This window comes from Peromyscus maniculatus, chromosome 20 (assembly GCF_049852395.1).
Source record: "Peromyscus maniculatus bairdii isolate BWxNUB_F1_BW_parent chromosome 20, HU_Pman_BW_mat_3.1, whole genome shotgun sequence".
NCBI lineage: Eukaryota > Metazoa > Chordata > Mammalia > Rodentia > Cricetidae > Peromyscus > Peromyscus maniculatus.
Genome location: NC_134871.1, coordinates 71,320,166 through 71,341,185, shown reverse-complemented (window position 1 = coordinate 71,341,185; position 21,020 = coordinate 71,320,166). Strand labels below are relative to the sequence as shown.

Sequence of the window (21,020 nt, the reverse complement as noted above, 5' to 3'; positions counted from 1 at the left end):
ACACCACCATTTAATCCAAAGGAAAGGAGTCACACGGGTCTCATCCAATGCAGCACCACCCCAACCATACATCAGCCTCACTGGTTCTCCACAGCCAGACTTTTCACCTTGGTGTCTGGATAACTGGGGTTTCCAGCCTGGATAACTGGGTCTCCAGGCACAGAGTCGTGTCTCTCAGATAAAGCAAACGGCTTCCCTTCATCCCCAATGCAGCTCTGCCTCCTCAGTGCAACATCTGCGGCCCCTCTCATCCGAGAGCAAAGCCCACAGATGCTCCCACATGCCATATGCCTCTCTACCTAGCCCCAACCTGGCCCAGGACTTAACTGCAAACAGTAAATAATATCTCCAACAAGAAGAAAACTAGAGAGCTACTTCTAGGCCCCTGAAGGGGAAAGTTTCTAAACTGACATTTGGTCTGTGAGAGAAACGGTGATCCTTCCTACCCACCCCAGCCCCTGGACACAAGAGTCCAGAATCCCAGGCCTGTCTATGAAAACTGCACCAGTCTCATACTGGAGCAAGCCCCCGCTACAGAGGAGGAGCACTGAGCACCACTGTTGATGGCCGTGTCCTCTGGGCCACGAGAGATGGGGGAAGCCAGGTCCCCACAGACCAGGACATTGCCCTTGGAATGGCTCACACCTGTGGAGAGAGACACGCGGTCAGAAACCTCTTCCTAACTGAAGTTGGGTAACCCAAGATTATGGACTCTATTGGTACGCTGACGTCCCGGAGCATGGATCTTTTAAAACCTCAGCAAACTGCAATCTGCTGCTGCCCCCCTCCTCAGGGGAGCGTGCTCAGCCAATTCGGATGTTTCATTCTGCTTGGACCAATGTTGAGAGGTGTCCATGCAACAAATTAGCAAAAACTGTTGGGAAGAGCTGGAGGAATCATCTAGAAATATAGCTGTGGGAAGGGTGAGGGGCAGCTGGGTCAGAAGAGGGCACCTATGTAGCGGCTGCCTGAACAGTGGAATCCTAAAGTCCAGGAGTTCCCAGCTTCCTGCAGACCCTGGTATGCCTAAGTCTATTATTTCTCCATATAATGGCCCACAAGGAACCATCTGTGAGAAACAGAAAGCTCAAGCTAGTTTGCAGAACTAATTGTATGAGGGTGGGGGCTCGGATGTTGCCACATTCATTGACTTAAGCTTCATAGATATTTTAGACAGATCCAGGTACAGGGCAAGTACTTGGTGCCATCATCTATCACTTCAGAGACTTCAGGTCTGTCCTCTCTCACCCAGTACTCCGTGGAAGGAGGCTCAGTTCCCAGTTAGAGGTAACCTAATAGACTATGGACACCCACGGGAGCCATATGCCCACACATCCAACTTACAGATGTTGACTGAGTCCAGGCCTTTACACAACCTGAGGGAAGAGGAGAGATCAGTGGTCAGAGACGACTTCCACTGGTTTTGCGGTCTGCTCATGTCCTTTAGCTTAGCCAAGCAGGATGGGACCTGAGCAAGCCTCTCCCACCCCCTCTGGGACTCAGTTTCCCCATCTGTAAAATGAGTGACATCATCCCCCTTTGAACCTCCTCTACTTGGAGGATTCTGTCCCACCCAGGCACTGCTGTGTCCCTGAATGAAGACCTAAAGGGACACCCCTACTCACACCCCAGAGCCCCGTCCTCACCGGCTCTCCTCTCCCTCCAGCAGTTTCCGATAAGTGGCGATCTCCACATCCAGCCCCAGCTTGGAGTTTATCACCTCCTGGTACTCCTTGAGCAGGCAGGCCATGTCCTGCTTGGCCTTCTGCAGGGCAGCCTCCAGCTCAGCCAGCTTGCAGCGGGCATCGGTGAGGGCAGCCTCTCCCTGCTGCTCTGCCTCAATTATGGCGGCCTCTAGCTTATGGCGCTGGGGACAGAGGAGAGAAGGAGTTGAGAGGGTACAGCCAATGAGGATTCCTGGTAGGTTGTCAATGACCTTGGTCACACTATTCCCTGCCATTTAAATGGCCACCCTTAGCGGTGTGGTGGTGCACACCTTTAATCCCAGCACTTGGCAGGCAGTGTGCTGGGGTTACAGGTGGGTATCACCATGTCTCCACCTCTTTTCCTCCATTCTTTGGGTACCACTTTATTATAAAGTCCATTTGATTTCACATGCAAACCAGAAGAGGGAAAGAATGTTAACACTGGAATCGCCCTGGTAATAATTAGTAACATTACCGTATGTCTGTGTGCCAAGGTCCATTTACAAGGCACTTTCACAGACGCTATGTTATTTACCTTCAGGCTTACTCTACGGGCTTGTCAGAACATGCACTATTGTCTCCACTCTGTGGATGAAGAAACTGAGACTCAGAGAGGTCGTGACTTGTCTAGGTTTTCCACTGGGAGGGGCTAAGCACAGATTCCGGGGGTGGGGTGGGATCTGAACCTGTGACCCACAGAGTCCAGCATACTGAAGGAAGGACCCATTTGTAACAGTTCCTAATAAGACACTCACTGGCAGTATTTCCCCCTTCCTCCCCGAAGACAGCGCACCCCAATGCAAAGGAGCCGTGCTACGGTGGGCCCGTTCCCACATTTCTTTGGTTCCTCTGTTATGAGTAATAAGGTGCCTGTGATACATTTTGCATCGTGGTTGAAAACAGCTGCACCAAAGGAGAGAGTGGAAACTGAGTCAGGAATGTGGGCAAAGTCAGCATTAGAGCATCACAAGCCAGAGGTTACATAGTCTTTTTCTTATTTTATGCAGGAAAATTAAACTAGAAACCTCTTTGCTGTATGTTCAAAAAATACAGCTCAAATGGACTAATGACCTAAGTGTGAGAAACAGAGCTGTAAATCTAATAACTGGGGAAAAAAACAGAGGACATCTCTAATGCCACAGAGCTCCCCTGCAAAGGCCCTTGAAGGAAGAGCCAACAGACTTGGCCGGCTTCAGGCTGGAGATTTCTGTTCAGTAGCAAACGTCATCAAAGCAAGCAGACAAAGGCAGGCCAAGAGGAAACCAATGCATGGCAATGTGGGAAACCAAAGGGTTACAGGTGATGGAGTGACAAGGCAAAGCTACAGATCCCTAAGGAAAAGACAAGAATCTCAGTAGAAAACATGGGGCAGATGAAAAACCCAGACGAGGACAGTCAAATGACGAGTAAGAATACAAGCAGACAGACCACATCACCGGTCCACCAGGGAAATGAAGCATCGATAATTCTATGGCAGTGGGCACCCATCAGATCCACAGAACTAGAAAGTGACCACAGAATGTGCTGGGACAACGCAGGAGTGTTGTCACAGGTGAAACCTAAGCCACGCCAGAGGGGACAGCCATCCCCGAAGACAGGAAGAACACAGAGCCCAGCTCTGAAGTAGCAGGAGCCCCGGCTGTCTTGGCCTCCTGACCTGCTGCTTGGCGCTCTCCACCTCACAGCTCAGCCTCTGGATGATGCGGTTCAGCTCACTGACCTCTTCCTTGCCTTTGCGAAGATTCTCACCTTGCTGGGTCACCGTGATCCTCATCTCTTCACACTGTGATTTCAAGGCAAATGAGCAAACACCGGCTGGAGGGGACGGTGGGATGCCAGAGCAGAGTCCGACTGCCCAGCCCTGATTCTGGGCTCCCACCTCCCTGCCCACTCTGCCTGGGGGTCTCTGGAATGCATGTGTGCCCAGCCCACGTGGGTGCCAGACTCAGGGCTAAGCGCCTTTGTTCAGTGGGACAACATAGCCCTCTTCATACCTGGACCTGGTACCAGGACTCAGCCTCTGCCCGGCTGCGGCTGGAGATATCATCATACTGAGCCTTGATCTCAGCCACGACCCTGTCCATGTCAAGCTCCCGGCTATTGTCCATCTTCACCACCACTGAGGTTTCCGAGATCTGGGACTGGAGGTAGGTGATTTCCTGCAGGAGACACAACCCGTGGCGTTAGCCTCAATCCTGCCTCTGATGGCAAGTCCAACAGCGGTGCCAACTCTGAAACCTTGGGAAGAACTCAAAACTACTAGTGATGCGGGACACTGAAAACATACAGCTTTTAGAGGAAAAGGTTGGAGTTAGGGCCATGGTCCACGGCGGTGAGTAGAGAATTCCACCATCACCTGGCTCAGTAAGGCAGATGAGTATGTCTGCAGGACAACTATATTCGGGGCCAGAACTGCCCAGATTGGCAGGAGCCATGAGTGCAAACGTGACCCAGCAGACAGGAGCCAGAGTTAGAGCCCCAGGTCCTCCAGTTGTGTGTTCACGTTACCCAGATGTGTGCACTCATGGTCAATCTCCACTTTACACCATGCTGAGCGGAACCGGACTACCTTAGTCTCCCGAATCGCCCTAAAAGAGGGGTATGGCTCACTTCTGATTTGAAAAGGAGCCCTAGTGAGAAAAATCCCCTTTGGTCACAGAGAAGAAACGAAATGTAAGCAGAGTAAGGAAGGCAATACTACCCCCAAAGCCCTGGCACCAAGACAGGGCCCCGGTGAAAAAAACTCGGTGAGGAAACTCTGTTACCTCCTTGTACATGGACCGCAGGAAGGTCGTCTCCTCCCTCAGTGACGCTGTGTTGGCCTCTAGCTCTGCCTTGTGCAGGTAGGCACCGTCTGTGTCCTGGTGAGAGGGATGGGAGAGAGTGGGTGGGCATGTGCTTCGCCAGGCACTGAGTCTCTGCACTCTGCCGTGGCTGAGAGGCCATCTCCTAGTCACCTCTCTGTCTCTAGCCTGCCCCTGGCCAACAGGCTATGTGTCTTCACCTCCAGGGCCCCTCTTCAGTGTCTACCACTGACATTTCTCCCCTGGTTGACAGGCAGGGAGACCGGTTACTTGGGAAAGGAAGTAGAGCTGCATCTCTCATACATGCACTTCAACACCCGGGGCTTGCCGGAAGGAAAGCAAGGTTTACAGCCCCGCGCCAGCGTCAGCAGCAGCTTCTCAGCCAAGCAGCCCAGAGAGCACAAGAGTGTGGCAGGCAACAGAGCCCAAATAACTGCCTCTCCTGCCCGAGGCCAAGCTATAGAGCTCCACTCTACGGTTCCAGATAGAGGGGCTGGTAAGCACTGAAGAGGGCAAGCTCACATTTCCGCTCACCTGGCTGAAACAAAAATAGAGATCACAGGCAGCTTTATCCTGGTTTTCTTTATCCCACCCTCTTTTGTAGCATTGACTGACAGCCACACTTAGAAAATCACTAACAAGGGAAGCTCCAGACAACTCGCGTTTGGGATGGTGGTAGGAGCCACGCCCACAGGAAAGGCCAGCGTGAACGTCAGCCGTAACTACTGACAGAAAGCCCGGCGGTCGCGTGAGATCCCGAGACTCCCCCGCTGGACTAGTCCAGGTTGCTGCGTGGGGGCCACAATGGCTCCTGCAAGTCACCATCCAGTCGGCGAGAGAGCCTTCCACCCACCACTGGTCACAGGAACACGACCAGGCACTGGCTCCAGTCCCCAGTCCCTGTGACTTCAGTCTCACCCCGCAGGAGGCCACTCACCTTCTTCAGTACCACAAACTCATTCTCAGCCACGCCCCTGAGGGCCAGTTCTTCCTCATACCTGGGGAGAGGGCACAGGGAAGGTTGGCCGGCATTAGCCCGAGCAGCAACCCTCCTTGGTCGTCCCTACTCTCTGTGTGGGCCTGTGCTGGTCAGTTTTTGACATCTTGACCTAAATAGAGACACCTGAGAAGGGGGAACCTCAGCTAAGGCATTGCCTCCGTCAGATTGTCCCATGGACATGTCTGGGGAGGGGGGTGTTTTCTTGATTGTTAATTGATGGGGGTGGGGAGATCACCCTGGGCAGTGCCACCCCTGGATGCATGGTCCTGGGTCCAAGGTAGCCTGGAAGCAACCAAGTAAACGACTTTCCTCCACGGTTTCTGCTTCAATCTCCCGTCTTGTCTTTCTTTGACAATGGACTGTAACCCACAAGTTCAAACAAACCCTCTCCTCCCCTTGTTTTTGGTCAGAATATTTATCACAGCGACAGTCAGCAAACTAGGTCAGTGCCTTCAAGAAAGGGGCTTGAGGAAAGTGTGAAGAAATGATCGATAACAACCCCAGACTAACCAGAGCAGCACATCACTGCACCACAACATCCCGGTCCTGCCCGAGAGAAGCCTGAGGGCGAAAATGGAGAGAAAACCAAAGTGACTGGAGGCAGAGAGGCCTGCAAGGTTCTCTGCTAAACCTGCTCCTCCAAAGTCAGAGCCCAGGCCTAAAAGGCCCAGAAAAGATGGGAGAGAAGGTTCCCAAAGGTGAGAAGGGGTAAGTTGAGGCTGGCAAGGGTGGGAATAACCCTGAGGAAAAAACGGGGATTCCAAAACAGACAGAGCACAGAAAGCCAAAGGAGCTGGAGGCACCAAGGGAAGTGTGTGTTTTACAACACTGTGCTTCTGGTGAGTGTACAATTTGGAATTCTATTTCTATCGAGTTTTATAAGATGTGGGATTTGTTTACTTTTAAACTCTGTGGCTAGCATGCAGAACACGTCATTGTTTCAGGGAGGAAGGAACATGCGTCACTAACAAAATGTCTCTCAAGGTGGATTGGTCAGAGGAAAACGCCGTTCCTCTGACAGCGTTGAAATACTCCTGCAGTGGTTGAGATGAGAAATGTCTCCCCACCCCAGATCCCAGTATCTGAACACTTGGTTCCAGCTGTGGTGCTGTGGAGGGAAGTTTAAGCCGTATAGCCTTGCTGGAGTGGATTTCGAGGTCAGGTAGTCTCACCCTACTTCCAGCTCCCTCTCTCTGCATCACACTTGCAGAAGGGTGTGTGTGGGGTGTCCACTTCCTTCTCTAGTCAACATGCCTACACTTGCTGCCAGGCTTCCCCCGCCATGATGGACTCTCATCCTCTGGAACCATAAGCCAAAATAAATTCTCTCTTCCACGAGTCACTTCTGGTCAAGATGTTCTCACAGAGGCAGAAGGGTAACTAATATAACTCCTCTGGGCTTCCAGGAGGGATTTCCTGAAATTGACGCACACAACCACCTTGGAATGCCTTGTGGTGTGAGAAAATTCTAATTTTGTTTTTTACATCCTCCTCTCCCTCTGCCATCAGCATAGACTCAACTCCTTTAAATCCAGACATGTGGAGGCCTGAGCCCCTAAAATTGGTTTTGTTTGTATGTTAACATTCCTCAGAATAGCAGTTATTTCATTTCTGAAAGGCTGGGTACCTTCTGACTGATCATTCCGCCATTTTCATTTGGCTTCCTGAAAGTCAAGGCGGGCTTGTGAACAGTCAACCATGTGCTGAATGTGAAATGTGAGCTGTCACTCAATGCTTCACCTCCTCACAGCCTCCAATGAAGACTTCATTGGCTCCTGCAGTAGCTCTCTGATCTTGGTAGACCTTACAAGAAAGGAGTTTGAAAGTTCTTGAATACTATTAATGATTGCCTGACCATGTCCTTCCTGAAGTACTGTGGTTGGATGGAAGTTGGCTTTCATTGATCTGGGTGAGGTTTGGTTTGGGGAAGAACGAGGAGGAGAGAAACATGAGGAGGGGGAGGGAGACAGAAGCTTGTCCTCTTTGGGTTTACATTTTCCAGCCACGGATGCCTATGAAAAGGACACTGGACTCTGGTCCCAGCTTGAACTGATATCTCAACAACATCTAAGATAAGTCACTGAACCTCTGTGAGCCTACACAGTGAGCAAAGCCAGAGACAGGGTGAGTGAAAGCGAGGAAGTCGCTTCCAGAATCCTTCAGCTCTTAACATTACACAAACCATGACATTCTCCGAAATATTAAGACGGCTCCCCTGCAGCCTTTCCCTAACATCAATCCCTCACCCACCCAATACCCTAGGACTTGAATTCCTAAAGTAAGCCCAGTCCAGAGCATTTCCCTAGCCCTCTCCACCAGCCTGCCCCTTGCCCCACCTGTGACACCACCTCCTGGACCAGCATGGACCCAGCTAACAGGGGAGAACTCAGCCCCCAGAGCAGGGTTCCCGTGACTTCTTCCTTACAGGGTAATCCTGGGCTGCAGTTAACTCTCAGCTCTCTAATTACCAGCCCTCGAATGCCCAGCTGAGAGCTAGACCTGGCCACCTGCCTGTTGAAAGGTGTGTGAGTGTCTGGGGCACTCCAACAGGGAGAAAAGCCCCCTGCTGTTGCTCTTGAGATTGTAAAAGCTGGTCTTCCAACACCTGATTCCAGGAGAGTCCAGGTTAGAACAACCAGGACAAACTGATATCAAATCTCCTTTCATAAGGCTAACAATATTCAGCAGTACAGCATTTGCTATGTATGCGGGAGGCTTGGGTTTCATCCCTAGAACCATGCAGCAGCAGTAGTTCAGTAAAATCATCTTCCACTCTGTCCATATCCTCAAAGGAGAGAGGGGCAAATTCACAATGATCCAGTGAGCGTGACTGTTAAACATGTAAGACTAAAACAAAGGATTCACACTGACATTGAGCTGCGGAGCCCCGCAAAAAGAGAGCTTGGTGGTTTATTGCAGAGTGACTAATAAGCCACATTCCTCAGATGCTTTGAAGGGCATCAGAGGGTCTTGGGATGCCTCCCCCAGAGCCTTTTCCTGCCCACTCCCACTGACGATGGTTGCCCCACCTGCTCTTCACCCTGGTGGCCTTGGGCCACCTCTTCTCTTGGTCTTCCCCCTAGCCCGGTTATGCTAACCTCTTCTTGTAGCCCTCCATGGCCTCCTGCACACGGTTGAGCTCAGCAGCCAGCCTCCCGCTGTCAGTCTCCGAACACAGAGTCTCCCTCCTCAGGGTCTCGATGTAGCCACTGAACAGCGGCTCCACGTTGCTCTCACGGCACTTGCGGTTCTGGTAGAACTGCCACTTGGTCTCCAGCAGCTTGTTCTGCTGCTCCAGAAAGCGCACCTGCCATGGGAGTGAGAAGGGGAAAGACTCAGGGGAAGCCTGGGGAGGGTGCCAGTTCCCCGACAGCTCCCTGCCCTTTGGCTTGGCCCCTGCCCCGAAGCAACCTGTGACTTGTCAAAGGTCATAATCATACCTGAAGTGATTTCCCTGGCACCCATTACCCCTCCCAGAAAAAGCACACAGTTTACAGCCTTGTATTCATTCTACAGAATGAACTATTTGCGGAAGACCAAGCGATGAGTCCTCAAAGGTGTCTGCTCTCTAGTCCTTGGGACCTATGAGTGTGTAATGTTCCTAGCGAAGGGTCTTGCTATTAGAATTATGGTTGTGGAGCTGAAGACTAGGGGATCTTCTTGGGTGACAAAGAAAAAAGGAAGGGAAGGAGGGGGGAGAGGAAGGGAGGGAGCAAGGGAGGAAGGAAAAGAGAAAGAGAAAGAGAGTTGAGCCGGCAGGCGAAAAAAGGGTGCCAAGGGGCTCTGTGTCTCTCGGGTCCTGAGTAAGCAGGGGCAGAGGATGCCTTGGGCAGAAGTCCTGAGGAGTCATTGACTCTCTCAGGATGTCCCCAGAAGGGGGTAGGGGGAAGGAGCCTAGCCCTTCTTGGTCCTGGCTCTGCGCTGCATGTCATGTGACAGCATCTTCTCTGTGACAACCTTCCTGTGTGTGGCAGCTGAGATCTGGAAGTCGGGGTCACAGACACATGTGCAACTCACTGCGTGTGTAAAGAGCAGTTAACAGCCCTCCTGTTCTGTGTGGTGGCTTCACGTCCACAGTTATACTGGAGTCCCGTGGCAACATTTGCAAGCCAGGACTGGAGTTCAGCTGTGTTCTGCACGGTACAGGTGGCTGGCGGCAAGAGAGTCAGAGCCGCAGCCGTCATGGGCTCCAAGTCTCTTGCCTGTTCTTAGGCTGGAACCCTAGGGAGGACCACACGAGCCTGCCCGATCAGGCACAGAGTGCTCCAGGACACCCACCTTGTTGATGAAGGCTGCAAACTTGCTGTTGAGACACTTGATCTGTTCCTTCTCCTCATGCTTCACGCACTGAGCATTGGGGTCGATCTCCAGGTTGAGGGGCGTGAGCAGGCTCTCATTGACGGAGACTGTGGTGATGCAGGGGGGTGTGGGCCCGCAAAGGCCCCCCGCTCGGTAAACAAAGCTGCTGCTCCCACTGTGCAGAGGCCATCTGTAACTCCCTGCAATCCGGGGGGACCCTACAGTACACAGGCTCCTGCTGCTGGAGCCCCTGAGGTGCCTGTGGCCTGGCCCCCCAGGACTGCCCCCATGGCAGGCCGCTGCACTGACTCTGCTGTGAGTTCCCAGCTTGGGCACCAAAGCAGAGGAGGAGCTGAAGTTCCTGACCCCACAGCCAGAACTGAGGAGGTAAGAACTGACGGCCATGTCTCTGCTGTATGGAACTGCTCTGGGGATGCAGGACTGGAGGACAAGGTCTCACATTGAGACCTGGTAGTGCCCCTGCCTTTTATCAGGCTGAGGAGGGGCCTCCTGACCACATGAAAGGCAGGAGAATGTCGTTAGTGGCACTAATGAGTGTGAGAATGCCGCTAGGCAGCCTGAAGGGAAGGGTGAAACTCATTTATAGGCATACAGGGAGACCCTGCAGCAGATTAAACCTGCCCCTGGCATTTCAACCAGCACTGTCTACCAAGCCTCCAGTCTCCCTCCCGTCAGGAATCCTTAACCCCTCCTGGGCAGGCCCAGGCTTGACCACAATATTCCTGGGACTAAAGTGTCCTGTGTTCTCCTAGGGCTCTACACAGCCACCCATCTCAGCAAGCATACGAGGAAGAACTTCGAATCTTTCCCTATGACCACCATACCCCACACCCAACCCTGGAGTGTGACCACTACAATGTAGCTGTCCTCGAAGGCAGGAAACAGATCCATCTGCCTTCTCGTTCCTTGGCCACAAGCATAACCATGTCCCCAGGAAACACTGCTGGTCTGAATGACTGAATCAGCTGGACTCATCATACGCCAAACCCGCAGCTGCCTCAAAGGAAGTTTAACAAGATGGACATGCTGCCTCTGAGAAGACCTGATCCGGTGGGAACACCAGCCACGTGAGGGTGGCAAGCCCAAGGAGAACACAAAGCCGCAGCCTGGCACCCTACGGAAGGTTCCTCACAGCTCACTCACAGGGCAGGCAAGGCCCCACGTGGTCAGCTGCAGCCTGGCACCCTACAGAAGGCCCCTCATAGCTCACTCACAGGGCAGGCAAGGCCCCACGTGGTCAGCTGGAGCCTGGCACCCTACGGAAGGTTCCTCACAGCTCACTCACAGGGCAGGCAAGGCCCCACGTGGTCAGCTGGAGCCTGGCACCCTACAGAAGGTTCCTCACAGCTCACTCACAGGGCAGGCAAGGCCCCACGTGGTCAGCTGCAGCAGCAGAAAAGAGACATGGATTCCAAGGCACCTGGCGGAGGGAGATTTCTGGAGAAGTCATTCCGGAGTGTGGGGTGCATCAGAAAGACGAGGGCCTCAGCCAGGGGGACCTCAGCCAGGGGCTGCTCCCTTCACTTTTTACCCAATCGGATAGGGCACCTTCTGTGTGAGACTCAGAGGAGCGTGGAGACGGGGAGGGGCTGAGGGAAGCACCCGCCCGCCCGTGAAGGCCAGCTGGAACACGCCCTGGCTCTGATGATACAGGAATGGAAATAACCTCCTGTCAGAGGGCAGCCTGTGACAGGAAGGTCACAAGTTCAAGGCCTACTGGGCTACAGAGTGAGAGGCCAGCCTGGGCAACTCAGTAAGACCGTCTCAAAAAAACAAACAAGTGGGGCATGGTGGCACACGCCTTTAACCCTAGCACCAGGGAGGCAAAAACAGATGGATATCTGAGTTCAAAGCCAGCCTGATCTACATAGTAAGATCCTTTTGCAATAGATAGATAGATAGATAGATAGATAGATAGATAAATAGATAGATAGATAGATGATAGATGAAAGAAAGAAAGAAAGAAAGAAAGAAAGAAAGAAAGAAAGAAAGAAAGAAAGAAAGAAAGAAAGAAAGAAAGAGCTGAGAACAAAGTTGAATGGTAGAGAAGCCTTGGGTTCCTTCCCCAGCACCACAAAATATTTAAAAGAATCTTCTGAAAGGCCCTGTCAGGAAACAGGTCTAGCAGCCTAAGAGAAAAAAAAGCCCAACACAGCAGGAGGTGACAGGAGCCTTTCTGCTCCCTGTCTTTACCCCTCTGTCTCTGTCTCTCTGTGTCTCTGTCTCTTTGTCTCTCTGTCTCTGTGTGGGTGTATCTCTCTCTGTTACTGTCTCTGTCTCTCTCCCTCTCTCTCTCATACATACACAGCCTCTACAGAGTGACGGAGTGCTCAGAGCATGGGCCTTAGAGACACAGAGACAGTCAGCATGAACTGTGAAGGGACTGGCCTCTGTGTGCTCCCTCGGAGTGCACCAGGGAGCGCTGGAGGGGTTTGTGAAGCAAACAGATACAACCCAGCACGTTGTGAGACCTTGCTGATGGCTGTCTGGAGAGAGAGTAGGGGGCAGGGTCCCACAGGTCTTGCCAGGACCCCAGGAGAGAGCAGATGAGCTCTGGCCAGGGGAGCTCTGGGGGAAGGAGGGGCAGCCAGCTGTGGATAGGATCCAGAGGGACTGAGGAGAGGAAGTGGGGAGAGGGGATGGCTCCTTGCTTTCTTGGGGGCTAAACTGCTCCTCAAAAGGAGGAGGAAGTCAGTAAGACAGATGCTAAGAGAGCCACAGACGCATGTCCTGGTTTTATGGACTTGTGTGACCTTCTATCAGTCCCCTCACTGGCCCCCGACTTTCTGAACAGTGCATGTGAAAGTCACGCCACATGACCTTCTTCTCAAGGAAGCTGGGTGACCTTCTTTGTGTCAAACTCCTTTCGAGTCTGTGATTCCACACGGTGTCCTCTGCAGACAGAGTGTGATCACAGGGTCCATGAAGACAGGCAGGCAGGCAGACACAGGCACCTCGCTGTGAACCTCAGAACCTCTTCCCAGAGTCTTGACAGCTGTCTCCCAGCCCAGATGTGGCCGAGCATAACAAGATGGCATCCCTACCCCAACCTGTGCAAACTCCCATTCTGAGAAACCCCACGTAGCTGGGGTGAATGAGAGTGAAGGGAGTGAGGTCTGGGGGAGAGATGGGCAGGGAGAAGACCGTGATGAAAAAGGCTAGGATCAGTTTTCCCAGGAAGGTAAGTCAGCTAGATGCCAATCTCCCGCTGTCACTGTCAAAGCCCAGTAGCTGCCCGCTTTGTTCGTTTGCTTTGCAGGGCTGAAGACGGAGCCCCGGGCCTCCCATACACTAGCCAAGTTCTCTACCACCCCAGCTACACCCCTCAACACTTGGTTTTTTCATTTTCCATTTTGAGAGTGTTACCACATTACCTAGGTAAGCCTTGAACTAGTGATCTTCCTGCCTCAGCATGCCAGGACCAACCATCTACACACTCCCAGTCCTGAGTACAGAGGATGGAGGGGCAAAACTGTGATGGTATTGTGTTCCCCAAAATATTGTGCACGCTAATAAACTTATCTGGGGTCAGAGAACAGGAGAGCCACAATATTAAACATAGAGGTTAGGCAATGGTAACACATGCCTTTAATCCTAGCATTCCAGAGGCAGAAATCCCTCTGGATCTCTGTGAGTTTAAGGCCACACTGGAAACAGCCAGGCATGGTGACACATGCCTTTAATCCCAGGGAGTGATGGCCGAAAGATATATAAGGTGTGAAGACCAGGAACTAGAAGCTTTTAGCTGGTTAAGCTTTCAGCTTTGGAGCAGCAGTTCAGCTGAGATTCATTCTGGATGAGGACTCAGGGGTTTCCAGTCTGAGGAAACAGGATCAGCTGAGGAATTGGCGAGGTGAGGTGGCTGTGGCTTGTTCTGCTTCTCTGATCTTCCAGCATTGGCCCCAATAACTGGCCTCAGGTTTGATTTTATTAATAAGACCTTCTAAGATTCCTGCTACACAAAACAAAACGGTCCTTTTCCTTGCGTGTCTTTTTACGGCCCAGACTGAACCGAGCCGGCCCTCGGGTGACTCCCCACACTACCCACTTCCCAGGTTTGGAGATCAGAGACCCCTCTTGTCCCCCAGGAGCCAAGGACTCCATGTTTAGTTTGTTTGGGTGTGTATTGCTGTTGTTTGTTTTTTGACACAGGATCTAATGTAGCCCAGGCTAGCCTTCCACTCACTATGCCCCAGAACCTTATCCTGAATTCCTGATCCTCCTGCCTCTGTGTCTTGAGTGCTAGGATTACAACACGCCATTGTTCCCTGTTTGTTTGCGCTTTTATACAATGAAAGCACTTCATTAGTGTGCTGTTGACACTATACATATTTATAACAATAATTTAATAATGTTATTTAATATTTAATATTTATTTAACATTATTTTATATTTATCATTCTATATTATATTCAATGGTATATTTAATGTTTAATATTAATTGATATTTATTAATTTTATTTAGTATTGTAGTATGATATTATGGTGTTCAATTATATTTAATTTATTTAATATTATTTAATAATTTAATAATGAAAACTGTACATATTTAATAACAACAACTATACATATTTAATGTACACAAATTGGAAGTTTAGGCATGAGTTCACAGAGTCTGGAGCAAGTCCCAGGAGGCTGTTGGGCAGCAGGGGCCCAGCAGCCCCGAAGTCAAAGGGACTGAGCTCTTCGAGCAATGATCCTGACTGCAAACTTGAAAAACAGTTAAAGAGGAGAAAGCAAGTTGTTCTGGAAAGTCCTGTAAAGAGGCAAAAGCCTGGAGGAACTTCTAGAGCCCAGGTTCTATGTTCCCATGTGGAAGCAGCTTTGTGGAGTTTTTATAGTAACAGAACAAAGGAAGTTATTTATCAAGGCATTTAAAAATACATCAGGCACTGGGCGGCAGTGGTGCACGCCTTTAATCCCAGCACCCAGGAGGGAGAGCCAGGCGGATCTCTGTAAGTTTGAGGCCAGCTTGGTCTACAGAGCGAGCTCCAGGACAGACACCAAAACTATACAGGGAAACCCTGTCTCGAAAAACCAAAACAAAAATAAATAAGTAAACAAACAGAAAATAAAAAAATAAATAAATCAGTGGGAACGTGTTTTGGTCACCTACAGCAGGCAGAGGAATCTCAGCTATAGGCCTCAGATCCTATCTGCCAGCATTTGCCCTTCCATTGGTGGAGAATAGTGTTTTGTTAAGTTAATACATCCAAATAAACATCCTGTTTATCAAGATGTTAGGTCTGATAATGAGGTAGGCGAGGAATGAGTCTTTAGAGGCTAAAAGGAATTTATAATTAGGCTATCAGATAAACAACAACATTTCAATCACCCAAAAAGCCATTGAAGTTTTCATCAGTCTATCAGCCTATGCAAACAACTTCTCTCCAGGAATTCATACAAAGTGGGGGAAGGGATAAACTACGAACCAGGGTGGACACACACAATTCACAAGGTGAGTAAAACACAGCCAGGAAACTCAAGGATCCAGAGACAACACCGGAGTCTACTGCACATCCTCCTAAGGAGAAAGCCTTTGGGTAGTGGGAAACCAAAGTGGTGAGACAGCCAAAGTGCCAGAAAGAGATCTGGAATCCTACTTTTATAAGGTGTGTTGGTGTGAATGAGCATGGCCCCCATAGGCTCATGTATTTGAATGCTTGGCCCCAGTTGGTGGAACTGTTTGGAAAGGATTAAGGGGTGTGGCCTTGTTGGAGGAGGTGTGTCACTGTGGGTGGGCTTTGAGATTTCAAAAGACCATGCCCAGTCCAGTCCAGTTCTCTTTCTCTGTCTCCTGCCTGAGGGGTCAGTGTGTAAGCTCTCGGCAACAGCTCCAGCACCATGCCTGCCTGCACGCTGCCATGCTCCCCACCATGATGGTCATGGACTCAACCTCTGAAACTGTAAGCAAGCCCCCAATTAAATACTTCCTCTTGTAAGTTGTCTTGGACATGGTGTTTCATCACAGCAACAGAACAGTAGTAACAAGACGGTATATTTGACAGTATACTGACTGCAAGGTCCTCTAGAGACGGTACAAATGACTGCCTGCCTCCATATCTCTATGGAGTGGTGCACACATGGGCTCCTGGGGTAGCTCAGAGGCAAAATGTCCTAACCCGTGAGACGCTGCCACAGGGTTGCTACTTTTCAGCCCAGGCCTCTTTGCACTGGCCCTGGACAGCACAGGGGTTCGGGGAGAACACCTCCTATGCACCTGGGGCCAGAGGACCTACCCTGTGTGAGGTCCTGAGAAGAGAAGCTGGCTCCATCTCAGCCTGGCGCTAACTGAGGTAAGTCACACATCTCTCCGAGCCATCTCCCAATCAGCTAGTCTCTGGAGCTGGGGTTATCAGAAGAGAGCACCCACCTCTGAACTGAAGAAGGGCACTTGGGGGCCCCTAAAAGTCCTTGTATCTGATGGGCCTGGGACACAGACTCATGGTTTCTAGAATGAGGTCGCCTTATCGAGACACTGGGACATCTGCAGAGTAACCAGAATCTTGACTGTGGGACTGGCTGAGGCTGCGAGAGGAAGTGGCTACTTCATGAGACCCTGGGTTTGTAGCCAAGACCCAGCAGGGGAGACACAGCTCTTTAAGAGATGTGCATCTGGCCACCACCACCATACTACACTCCAGGCCAGGTGATCTCGGAGAACTGAGACTGAAAGTTGATCTTGCCAGCACTCGCCAGTATGGACGCTGACATGGGACCAGACGGGTGGGGGGGGGGGAGGCAGCACCTATGAGAACGAACCCCAGAATGATGGGGTAGTGGCAGGGTCATTATCAAGTCTAGAGCAGCCCCACGCTCCCACCCCATACAGGCTGAAGGTCTCTCAGAGGAGACTGGCAGTGACAAAAGGCCCCAGGAGAGGGAGGGCTGGGAAGCTGTGTGTGCGTCACCAATAGCCTTTGAAAAGGCGCACTAGGACTGCTTCAGTGTCTCCACTAGAGGGCTCCCTCACCCGGAGTCCATTCCCCTGAGCCAGTTCCCAAGGACACCATCAGGGAAAGTCCTTTTCCTACAAGAAACACCCCCAGGATGAGGAACGTGGGAAGTGGCTTCTCCCAGCTCTTCCCTGTGTGGTTTCTCTCACCCAGTGGCATCCCTGCATGTGCTCAGCTCATGGGAACCAGCCTGGGCAGCAAGAAGCCACCACCCATGCCCAACACACTAAACTCCAAAACAGAGCTCGGGCTCCCCTCCTCCCGCTCCTGTGACAGTCTCTTTCTAAGCTTCACTTCTCCAAAGAAGACGCATGAAGTCTTCGGGCCCCGGCTGGTTCTAACTGGCCTCCTAGGCCCCTCCCACCCGGTTTCCAGATTTCCTTTGGACATGGCAGAGAGTCAAGTGGTCTGCCCTGACCATCCTCTGCCTAGGGCTGTCTATGTTGCCTTCTTTCTTCCTTCCTCTCTCTCCTCAGCCCCGGAGGATCTCTCTGCAACATGTAGGATGCATTCATCACTCTGAAGTAAGTGGTGATGGTGATGCAGTATGTGTATGGCATCCACATACACGTCCTGCTCCGGTCCCCAGCTCCTGCTCCGGTCCCCAGCTCCTCCTCTGGTCCCCAGCTCCTCCTCTGGTCCCCAGCTCCTCCTCTGGTCCCCAGCTCCTGCTCCAGTCCCCAGCTCCTCCTCTGGTCCCCAGCTCCTCCTCTGGTCCCCAGCACAGCCACACTCAGATTTTTACATGGATGCTGGGGATTTCGAACCCAGGTTCCCAAGCTTGCACAGCAAACACCCTTAACCCGTTCAGCTACCTCCCCTCCCCCACCCCCTCATTCCTTTCTTTGGCTGGTAATTCCGGAATGTTCCAGCGCAACCTTGAAAATGAATGTCGTGGTCTGAGTGTGAAATGGCCCCCACAGGCCACTGTTTAGAATGCTCAGCCCCAACTGGTGACGTCACGGTGGACGTGGGATCAAGCTGGCCAGTGTGGAGCTCTAGGGACAGGGTTTATGGATATAACCCAGCCTGCTTCCAACTTGGTCTCTGTGCTACCTTGGCTGCTGAGAGGTGAGCAAGTGGAGCCCCAAGCTCCCATTGCCATGGGTATAAGTGGCTCTAGTACCACCTTTCCCCCCACGGCGGACTGTGTCCTCTGAACAGTGACCAAAACATATCTTCCTCCCCTGGGCTGTGTCTATGAGGTATTTGTTACACTGATCTAATGAGCATGTACCCAAGGTTCACCTTCAGGTGTGACATCCTCTGAGCTCCTCCCAGCATGGCCACTCACCTGTGGTGCTCACATGCTTGTCTGAGATGTGCTTCTTCCGTCCTTCCGAGCCTCAGTCTGCTGCATCGCCTCTGAGCTGCTGAGACAGGTGCACCTATCACACCAGCCTTGACCATCTGCTTCGTCAGTGGCCATTTAACTGGGGCATCGCTGCAAACTGAGCCAGCTGACCAGCTGGCCCCCAGAGGGCACACAGTGTATAGTAAATCCCTCTCTGTCCTGTGAGGGGCACAGCACTTTTGCCATATGCATCTGTTAAGAGTGTGGCAAGGCCCACTGGCCTTCTTGTGCTGTGGGTTCACAGGCAGAAGGCAAAACTAGAGATGCCTAGGTTGAGAGAAGAGAGGTTATAAAGACCCGGAACAGAGCCCTCTGATGGGGTGCTTTGACGCACTTCACATACACGGCTGGCTAGCTCATCACAGAGCCCAGGCTAGCTCATCACAGAGCCCAGACAACCACTGCACTATTTTACAGCTGAAGAATGAAACCTTGCAAAGATTAATTATCCTTTCACACCACGTCAAACTCAGAACTTGTATCTACTTTTTCTGACTCCCAGACCCTCCCACTTCCCAGAAATGGCTTCCCCCAAAGAAATATCACTTCTACAAGCAGCCAGGCACCAGACAGTGGGCCCTGGCCAGGCAAACCCTTTGGTCCCACAGGCCCATGTTGAACAATTTGTGTTAAGGAAACTGAAGGCTGTGTACAGAAATGTCACAGGTGTTTCTCAAAATTCAGTTTAAAAATGACAGAAAACAAAAGCAAAGGCCCATGGATGTTGAGACACAAAGATAAGAAGAAATAGCAAAGCCAGAGAGCACCAAATAAGAAGCCAGGCATTCAGGTGATTACCACCAGCAAAACATAGTCAGGAGGATACAGGTGGGAGCCACCAGCACAGAACAACAGACAGGCTCAGAGGGCTGACTGAGCAGGGCCGGCAGATGGCCCAGGCAGATGCCACAGGTCAGTCCCTAGGCAACTGAGTCATCCAGCAGCAGCCCAGAGCAGTCACGGAGCACAGGCCTTATGACGGAACTGTAGTCTCAGCTGGAGCCTTTAAAGGCTTTGGTCAAAGCCAGAACCAATCACAGCCAGGACCCAGGTGGGCAGAGCCAGCCTTGGTGGGGAGAGCTGCCTGGGGCCTTTGTCAGTTTCCTGTGTGTGTGTGTGTTTTCAGGAGCTCACTGGTCCCAATGTCTTTGTTCTTCAACACTTACACCTGTGGACTCTAATTTAGGCTTTTTGAGGTGGCGATGGTCGCCTCATAAATCCATGGCTGTTTTCTGCTGACCCAAGGTGTGGTACTTGGCATCTCCCTGGCCATGACACTGTCCCTTTGCAAGGTCTTGCTGACTGCAAGCAACCAAGACCCAGTCACCCTGTAAGCATGGAGTTGGGGTCAGGTGGCCCTTCCCATGGCTTGGACTGGGACCATTGAATCCCACACCAGCAAAGCATGTGCCGCAGCCATTCCAACTGTACATGTAAGGAAACTGGAGCAGCCTGGGCCTCACGCAGAGCTGGTACCACAGTTGCCAAAGATGCCTTGAATGTTGCGAGTCTGTTGCAACAATAGCCAGACAGGCATAAACATCATCATGGCTCCGGAGCTGAGGAGGTGTATGTGACGCCTCAGCTCGAGTTCCTTAGCAAAAGGACCCACTTGATTCCAGCCCCAGGGCTGTGAGAGATGAGCTAGCCAGAGAACAGTGGGGCAGTTACGGGCAGTGAGGAAAACGAGCTTCGGGAAAACACCCCTCAGCACTTCAAGGACCTGGTCCCACGTGACCACTGAACTAAGTCATTCCTGATGCTTCCCTCCTGCACAGAGGAGAAGGGTCTTTCTTGGTCGTCTAGCAGCTGTGAACCTGCTAAGGCTTATCTTGACAGAACCACTCAGCCCTACCCTCTCTCCAGCAGCTGCAGAGATCCCACCAGGCCCAAGCCTCCAGGCCAGCCCCGTGGTGGGACTCTCACACCAGGCGCCCCATCCTACCACCCACACCTTAGCCTGAAACTGTAGAGACCTGAATGTGGGGTCCAAAAGAGCCCTTTCCTCCACACCCCTGGAAGGTGTGGACCAGCTTCCTGACAAGTCCCCACAGCACACAGGCTCCTCTTCATTCCAAAAGCTCCCTGTGGGATGCGGTTGGTCCACACCCCACACACCCCAAGGAGGAGCAGAGAAGGTGAGGTGCTGGTGGGATGCGTGGAGGGTTATTTTTAGCTCAGTCTGTAGCTTACTCAGGAAATGGTTCCATCAAAGGCATCATTCTCAAAGGTCACCAAGAGACGTGTGCCTGGGAGGGTTTATGAGCTTAGACACCAGGTCAGGGAACCCTCCTGGATCTGCCATCATGTGACCTGAGCTTAAAGATAAGGCCAAATAAAGAAAGCATGGCTTTAAGGGCAGTCCCCTGAGTCCCAGCCTTATGCCATTCAGTGAGTCCTCCCTAGGGGAGGACTAGACCCCATTCAGGACCCTGTAGACCCCATGCAGTATTTTTCCTGTTTCCCAGTGGGTGCAGGCACACCAAGACAGTCACTGAGCTTGCTGCTTGTACCTTGTCAGACTCCAGTTCTTGAGCCTGGATATTAAAGGACATTCTTCCCAATTGCAGCTTCTCCGTTACCCATTGGCCAAAAACTGGTTTCCCCAAGCTCTTTCCACACCACCCACCTCCAAACCCCGCATCTGGCTGAATCCACAGGGATCCGGCAGCATTGTGGCTACAGCCAACGTGACCGAGTTTGCATTTCCTGGAAAACGGAGGAACGAGCAGTCTCCAGATCAGAGCTAGACTACAGGGTCGGGGGTCCTCTCATTCCGCCCCCTCCCAGTCCTTCCCAAACCCCCCTTCGATTCCCCACTGAGACGCCTGGAACTCTGGAGAGCCCATTCTCAAGCCTTGCTCCAGATCCTACCCGCAA

The 21,020-nt window shown here is 51.8% G+C and overlaps 1 protein-coding gene across 1 annotated transcript; it reads right to left on the bottom strand.

The window, feature by feature from the left end:
* Positions 1–10,214, bottom strand: LOC102910777 (keratin, type II cuticular Hb5-like). Its single transcript, XM_076555709.1, has 9 exons — positions 9,789–10,214; positions 8,609–8,817; positions 5,448–5,508; positions 4,472–4,567; positions 3,701–3,865; positions 3,364–3,489; positions 1,647–1,867; positions 1,345–1,376; positions 1–645 (listed from the first exon to the last, which is right to left on the bottom strand). The coding sequence occupies exons 1-9, from the start codon at positions 10,212–10,214 to the stop codon at positions 491–493; spliced, it is 1,491 nt and encodes a 496-aa protein (XP_076411824.1). The 3' UTR covers positions 1–490.
* Between the last annotated feature and the right edge of the window lie 10,806 nt (positions 10,215–21,020).

Bases quoted from the DNA above. Each gene is read 5' to 3' on its own strand.
- LOC102910777 (XM_076555709.1), bottom strand. From the start codon at position 10,214: ATGGCCGTCAGTTCTTACCTCCTCAGTTCTGGCTGTGGGGTCAGGAAC. The intron at 5,509-8,608 runs GTTAGCATAACC...CCCTCTCCCCAG, and splicing joins ATGGAGGGCTACAAGAAGAG to GTATGAGGAAGAACTGGCCC. The intron at 4,568-5,447 runs GTGAGTGGCCTC...CCCTCTCACCAG, and splicing joins AGTTTGTGGTACTGAAGAAG to GACACAGACGGTGCCTACCT.